Source organism: Lutra lutra, chromosome 13, assembly GCF_902655055.1.
Source record: "Lutra lutra chromosome 13, mLutLut1.2, whole genome shotgun sequence".
In the NCBI taxonomy this organism is placed as follows: domain Eukaryota; kingdom Metazoa; phylum Chordata; class Mammalia; order Carnivora; family Mustelidae; genus Lutra; species Lutra lutra.
The window spans coordinates 9,582,084-9,589,840 of record NC_062290.1 but is presented as its reverse complement, the minus strand read 5'-3'; the positions used below and the strand labels follow the sequence as shown (position 1 = coordinate 9,589,840).

The 7,757-nt window shown below is 52.3% G+C and overlaps 1 protein-coding gene across 1 annotated transcript; it reads left to right on the top strand.

The window, feature by feature from the left end:
- The first annotated feature begins 1,032 nt into the window (after positions 1 to 1,032).
- DMRT2 (doublesex and mab-3 related transcription factor 2) lies at positions 1,033 to 7,313 on the top strand. Its single transcript, XM_047700809.1, is given in 4 exon segments — positions 1,033 to 2,163; positions 2,165 to 2,365; positions 3,727 to 3,829; positions 5,973 to 7,313. Coding segments are annotated over 4 exon segments (1,686 nt in total). The 5' UTR covers positions 1,033 to 1,839; the 3' UTR covers positions 7,031 to 7,313.
- Positions 7,314 to 7,757: the final 444 nt, after the last annotated feature.

Below are 7,757 nucleotides of genomic sequence, written 5' to 3'. Positions count from 1 at the left end.
GGCCTCACGGGTTTGGTGGAAGTTAATGAGTTAACTACTTTGCACTTCAAGGATGAGCGGAGCTGGCCACAGAAATATCTACAGATCACTTGTCCGCCAACCTGGCGCTGGGGATGCAAGGTATCGAGGTTTAGTGTTGCAGGAGAAAGTAGGATGTCGCTGCGCACCGGGTTGGAGAGGCCTCGCTTCCGCGTCCAGCTTTGGGTTAATTACCGAGGCGCGGAGATACGGGCGATGCTGATAACGTGCAGATCAGCACCAGCCTTTCTGACCGCTGGCTTGACTGTTGCCTTCTCAGTGAACAACGCGATCCGTAAGAGTGTGTTTCTGCTTGTTTCCTATAGACCGCGGGATAAATGGCGACTTCACCCCAGCAGACGCCGTCACACTTCGGAATTAACGTCGGGACCAAAGACCCGGCTGCACCGAACGCCGCGCGGAGCATTTTCGAGAGGAGCGCAGATGGGAGGGGCGCCACGGCCGCGAGGAGGTGGAGAGCGCCAGGCCGGCGCGCCTCGGCCAATCAGCGTGCACACCGCCTGACAACCGTCCAATTAGAGGGCGCGGAGCTCGGGGCCCGGAGCCCATAATACTAGGAAGGGGAGCAGAGGCTGAGTATTGCAGCCAGGGGCGCTGCGCCGCACGCAGCTGCGTGCGCCCGCCCGCCCCTAGATCCCGAGATCTGAGCCAGGCCAGGGCGGCCCAGTCTTCCCGCCCAGACTGGGTGAGAGGAAGCCGAAAGCAGCTTTAGCGGGTTGAAGCGCTCGGGGGTGCCAAGGACCGGTTAGAACTTTGCAGAGTCCGGGATGTGCGGAGCGAGGCCGCTGAGGACTTGATTCATCTTCTCCACCCTTCTCCCCTGCTCCCCATCCACTGGGCTCCAGGCCTCCAGCTGTCAGCCCCCGATTTCGTGGCAGGGTGTGGCGACCCCGATTTCTGTTTGCAAGCACTGCCAGCAGCCCAAGAGCCAGGTCCCAAGGCTGGATAACTTTTGCCTCGGCTGCTGGCCCGGGCCTCAGAGTCTTGGTGAGTGCCGTGATGTTGCTGGGGTGTCAGGGAGGGCAAATATCACCTTTTCTTATCTTTTCTACTTTACGTGCATGTCTTGCTGTACGTGCAACCGTGCCTGATGTCGATATGGAGACCTTGCAGCTCAGCCCTGCGCGGCTCAACGCTATGATACTGGAGGAGCATCGCAGCTGCATGCCCCGTGTCCTTATGGGGATCTGACAGAAGAACAATTTGGGCTTTGGGTTATTTGCTGGGGGTGGGGGACATGAAAGGACCTTTCCAAGCTCAAAATGGGGTCCCTGTTTTTGAGAGGCATTTGAAAGGTGTAGGATGGTACTTCGCTGCGTCTGAAGGGCCCCTGTGATCTAAAGGAAGAGGGCTCTCCCATGGACGTGGTCCTGTTCATCATGGCCATAGTAGTTGGACGTGGGGAAGCCTGACGAGCGGACTAGGCCGGCCTAGTTGGACACAATACTTCGGTGTGTGTGATCAACGCGTTTCCTAGGGACTTGTCCCGAGAGGGGGTGTAAAGCCAGAGAGTCTGTGGTTAAAGGTCAGGTGCTCATAGAGCACTTAGAATCAATAGATAACCTTGTTGGGTTGGGGATTTCTGGGGCCCTGAAGATACAAGAAAGGCGCTGTGGTGTGGAACTGAGGGACGTGTAGAGAACAGGGGTCCTCAAGGGGCCAAGGTTGGCGGACCAGGAGCGTGGGGCCCGAGGCCGAGGGTCCGTGCCTGACGGCGGTCGGTGCCTCTTGCGGTCTTTCCGTGTCTCCGCAGAGCGCAGGAGGAGGCTGAGCGTAGGCCGGAGCGGAGCGCAGTGCGCCATGGCCGAGCGGCCGGCGGCGGGCCCTGCGGCGGGAGACTGGGAGATCGACGTGGAGAGCCTGGAGCTGGAGGAGGACGGCCGCGGGCCGCCGCCGCCCACGCCGCCCGGGCCCAGCCCGCCGTCGGCCGACGGGGACGGCGAGGACGACGAAGACGACGAGGACGACGACGACGCGGAGGACGAGGGCGACGGCCTGGACGCGAGCGCGTCCCCGGGGGGGCCGGGCGGGCCGGAGCAGCCGCGGGCACCACCGCCGGGGCCAAGCCCCGCGCCGCAGGCCTCGCCCGCGCCGGCCGGGCCCCCGGAGCGCGGCGCGAACGCGGGGCGGCGGCGCGGAGCCGCGCAAGCTCAGCCGCACGCCCAAGTGCGCGCGCTGCCGCAACCACGGCGTGGTGTCCTGCCTCAAGGGCCACAAGCGCTTCTGCCGCTGGCGCGACTGCCAGTGCGCCAACTGCCTGCTGGTGGTGGAGCGCCAGCGCGTCATGGCCGCCCAGGTGGCGCTCCGGAGGCAGCAGGCCACTGAGGTGCGTGCCCGCCGGGCCCGGGGTCGCGCCTCGCCGGGGAGCCGGGCCGCCCGCCGTGGGGGTCGGGCGCGGGGAGGGACGTCCCCGGGGCCGCGGCGCCTGGCGCTTCCCGGGAAGGCCGGGGAGGACGCGTCTCTGCTCCCCGCGGCCCGCGGAGTCCGGCGGGGTGGAGAGGCGGCCGCGGGCATCGCTGAGGGAACTTGCCCGGAAAAGTTTTGTATTAAAAGCAGGCGGAGAGACCTAGAAAGTGGCTCCGGACTTTGTGGGAAAGCCTTTTTTTTTTTTTTTTTTTTTTTTTTTTTTTTTAAATCTTTTAAATGTTAAAGCTTATTTTGGTGGTGCCGGGGGGAGGAGGACGGTGGTAGCCGCAGTGCCCCGGTTCTGTCGTCCGTCCCCGTGTTTCAGTGCTGGTCTCGGGAGGACAGCCACGCAGCGGGCTGTGCGCTCAGCGCTGCCGCTGTCACGGGCCCTTTAAGAGAGGCACACGAGCTGCCCATTTTACAGAGGAGACCACACTGGCAAGGGGAGTGAGGTGCCCGCAGGAAAGAACCCTGCTGCCTCGCACCGTGCCAGGGTTTTCTTTAAGAGGGAGGCTCTTCTTGAACGTCGGGTTTCTGGTTTCCTTGTGTTCCTGCGCGCGGAGAGCTCAGAGTTAGGGAGGCTGCGCGCGGGGTCCCCTCTCCCAGAGTTTTGCGTTTACTTTTTGGCGAGAGGGGCCTGGGGAATGGATCACCATACACACAGAGGACAGTGACCCTACCGGAAAGGTTCCCAAGCCCCCCCCCCCCCCCCCCCCAGTGTGCGCTGGATGCCCCAGGTGTCCCAGTCTTTCAGTGTTTTTAGCCAGGCTCGGGTTTGCGAGACCGGTACCCTCATATCTGTCCTTCAACCCCCTGCTCCCCATTGCACCTGCCCTACTGCGAGGAGGGACCAGCTCCGCCTCACTGCTCAGTGGCAGGCCATGGGCACCTTTGACCCTATTTCTGGGTGCCTGGAACGCAGCTGTACCCCACTGCTCTCCTTCAGGGCCTGGCTCCTGTCTCCACTGTGGGTTTTGCCTTCCTGTGGGATGTCCCCTAATTTCTGGCTGTGGGATGAATCTGGGGTGACTCTAGCCAAAGTGGACCCAGGGAAAATCTGCCCCACCCCCCATCAGTTGAAGTTGGTGGCCTCAGACAGAGCTTCCAGCTCGTTGTCCTGGAATTAAGGGGTGCTGGTGTAAATTAGTTGAGAGTCATTTTTGACACGGGATGGAAAAGTAAGTACATTTAGACGAGGAGGGTTGCTGATGCCACTTCCTAGTCCCTCCCGTCCCACAACTTCTTTGAGGCCAGTGTTGATTATGTTTCTTGTGTTTACAGGACAAGAAGGGGCTTTCCGGGAAGCAGAATAATTTCGAGCGCAAAGCCGTGTATCAGAGGCAAGTCAGGGCGCCCAGTTTGCTGGCCAAAAGCATTTTAGAAGGTAAAGCAATGCAGAATTATTCTTTAGCCTTTTAAACCAAGTTCTGAGGGATTCCCATTATTCACACATATGGCGTTTTTATTAACCTGTGAAGGAGCAGTCTGAGGGGACGGTGCTTTTTATTAGGAAGTTTTGCTCTGGGGAGGAAATCAGGATGTGGGAAAATGGATCTCACATCCCTCCTGAGGTTTTCTTCACCGATAATTCTGCTGTCTGCTTAGTAGTTGTTGTTTGCTTAATAGTTAAGGGGTGAACATGGAGTGTGTCTGGAATTTGCCCTAGCATGAGGGGTGTGCAAAGATCCACTGTCACCTGATAATGGGGTGAGGAAGGACGTCAATTTAAAAAATTTCTTTGGTTGTCGTTGGAGCTAGAGTCAGTCAAGTGAGGAGGTCAGCAGCTAGCCACGCGGGTAAACACCTCTAGTCGGGCTGACCCACCCTCTAACGCCACTGTTTTTCATCGTACTGTATTCCTCCCCAGAGAAGCTATGTAACTGTGGTTATTGTGCACCTCAGTTGGCCATTTCTGACAGTCAAGTTTGTAGAATTGGGAAGAGGTTTTGAATCTAACGAGGAAAGTGGAGATTGAAGCTGAATTTGAACAGCGTGAATTCTTTCTCTCTACCATGTCTAAAGCCTGGGGATACATTAATTCTTCTTAGATTATTGCTGATTTTCTGGGAATAGAATTTATTTATTGATCTGATAATATATTGACTACCTTTCACCATTTAAATAAAGGAAAGTTTATATTTGTTCTTATCACTGTCTCTTCATAAGATTCGGGTTGAAAAGCAGACTTTTTTTTTTTAAGTAGATATTTGAATTCTGTTTTTTTTTTCCCCTTATGTGGCTTCTGAACGGAGTTGGTTCTACGCAGGTTTTAAAGTTTGTTCGTGTCTTACTCTGTACTATATACTTCAGACCTTAGAATGGTTTCTCATGCATTAAAAATGAATTTGGTTGCAAACTGGGTAAACAGATTTTTAGCCATAGGGACCACAGGGATAACTTGAAATGGTGCCAAAGCAGCTCAAGGAGTGGGAGGGCTAAATGGAATAGTAAATTCAAGTAAATAACTTCCTGGCAAAACCTACCGTAGAGATGGGAACATTAATATTCAAATTTTATTTTATTTGCAAATGAGGACGATGGGTTTGTCACTGTGTAAACAGAGACATCACAATGGAGACTTCAAACAAATTTGAGAGCAGCCAGTCCTGGGGGTTAGTGAAATACTCAAAGGATTTTATGCTACCGGGAATTCTACTTATGTCACGTCAATCTTCATTGTTGTTTTGTTGTTTTTAATACTTCGTCCTTGTTCATAAAATGTGCACTGACTTTTTATCCTAATGATGGCTTGTTCAGCCATTCTGGGATCGGGCCAGTGTGATCAGAACTTGGGAAGAATGTTTTAGTTCAGTAATTTTCAACGTAGCTGCAGCTCTCCTCTCTGCCTTTACTTTTGTTTGCTTTTTTCTACCTCCAGGCTCTGGGAGGGGCCTGCTGAAATCACTGTAGAGTCTGACCAGTTAACAGCTCTTTTTAATTTTCTGTGTTTCTCTGTTTCCTTAAGTCCTTTCTCTTTTTCTCCCCACTAATCTGCTGTAACTTTCTCTTTTCCCCTAGCTCTCCTTGGACTATTCTACACCTGTAACCATGTGTATGTAATGAACCATCTTTAGAAAATAGCCGTGCTGTCAGCTTTAGGGATAGAGATTTTTTTTTTTTTTTTTTTTTTTTTTTTTTTTTTTTTTTTTTTTTACCATGGAGAAAGATGACACGGATAGTAAGAAAGCACTGATTGAGCAAGATGATGGGCAGACTTGTCTCTTAACATGTAGGAGTCTGGGAAGTGCATGACAGTTTCAGCCAGTGACATGTGCCTGGACAGGTAAACAAACACACCCGTAATGACAGAACAATAAAGAAAGTTACAGGATCGCTCCCCTGCTCCCCGGAGAGACCTATTTTAAACTGAGCCTACACTTTTGCTTTCTGTGTAAAAGACGAGTGTTTTGGAACTGTAAATTTTTCTGGTTCTGCCGACTTGCGGTGTTTCTGTTGCCTTCTCAGCTCCCAGATTTGTCTTCCCTAGATGTTAATCTCTTTCCCTGTGCAATGCTTGCTCATTTTAGGCTACCGCCCCATTCCAGCTGAGACTTATGTGGGAGGGGGCTTACCCCTCCCTCCCCCGGTTAGTGACCGGATGCGGAAAAGGCGGGCCTTTGCCGATAAAGAGTTGGAGAACATTATGCTGGAGAGAGAATATAAAGAGAGGGAGATGCTGGAAGCATCCCAAGCTACTGCCTTGTTTCTGCCCAGCCGCCTGGGGCACGGACCCGAGTACAGCTCCTACCGAAGCGCCTATAGCCCCACCCCTGTGGAGACGGCGAACAAAGACTTCTGCAATTTCCTGCCCACCTGCCTTGATCTCACCATGCAGTATTCAGGGTCTGGGAATATGGAACTCATCTCTTCCAACGTCAGTGTGGCCACAACTTACAGGCAGTATCCCTTGTCCTCGAGATTTTTAGTTTGGCCCAAGTGTGGCCCCATCAGCGACACTCTTCTCTATCAGCAGTGCTTGCTAAACACCACCACCTCTGTTCAAGCCCTGAAGCCCGGCACCGGCTGGGACTTGAAGGGAGTGCGGGTCCAGGACGGATTTGTGGCAGAACACGACTTGTCGCCCCCCAAGCTAGAAGGCTCGCTGCTGCTGCCTCACCCTGCGGAGGTCCAGACCTCGAGAAGTGACCTTCAGGGTCACCAGGCCGTCCCCGAGAGGTCTGCATTCTCCCCACCCAGACGGAATTTCTCTCCCATTGTTGACACGGACTCCCTGGCAGCTCAAGGGGACGTCTTAACCAAGATCAGCAAAGAAAGCGCCAGGCACCCTCCACCACTTAAACATAATCCATTCCACTCATTATTCCAGCAAACTCTTAATGACAAATCAGGTCCTGAGTTGCAAACACCATTTGTCAAAGAGGCCTTTGAAGAGGTCCCTAAGAAGCACAGGGAATGTCTAGTCAAGGAGAAGCAGAAGTACACATTTACAATAGACAGATACGCCAAAGACCTTTTCGCAGCCAAACAAGTCGGAACAAAACTGTCTGTGAATGAGCCACTGTCATTTTCTGTTGAGTCTATTCTTAAGAGGCCTTCATCTGCCATCACTCACGTCTCTCAGTGAAAGGCTGCTTACAGGGAAAGCTGGATTTTCTGCCGTCTCAGAGGGTTCTTACCAGTTGCTATTTTTTTTTAAGAAAAAAAGCTAAGATGTTTGTCTAAAGAAATTTCTAATGTAAATGGTGATGATTTAAAAAATGATATCTATTCATATGCATGTACTTTTTTTCCCATAAATATATTTAAACCTAAAGATGGAAATTGCTTATGTGCAAACTGTAAAGTTCCGTGCTTTACACCGCATTTCAAAAAGCAATAAAGTTGACACTGTCTTCTCAAAGACCCAGTATTTGCAGAAGTACCTAGTCGTCTCTGTCTACAGGAAAAACTAGTGTCCATGAAACATGTTCCTTGTTTTTCTGTGATTCTGCGTAGTTCCAAATGCTCCCAGTGGTCCCTGGAGGCCACAGGAGATAGCTTATAGTGCCTTAGTTTTGCATTTTAGAGGCTGTCTAAATATAGCTACTCAAAACTGAGGCAAAAAATAGCTTTAAGGAGAGCATAGAACAGCTTTGCCTGTTTCTAGAATCATAGTTTTGCGTGATGGGACAAAGTGGAATTAATTTGCAGGAAGATCAAGTTTAAGATCTTGTTTATATGGTGATCTGAGTTCTTGGGATGGATGTCTTTTAGCTCTTGGCATCCCAGTTTCCTTTCCTGACGGGATGTGTATCTGGGTCCTCAAGCTTCCTTTCCAGATCGAACTTTCTAGGCCATCTAGGTGGCTAGCG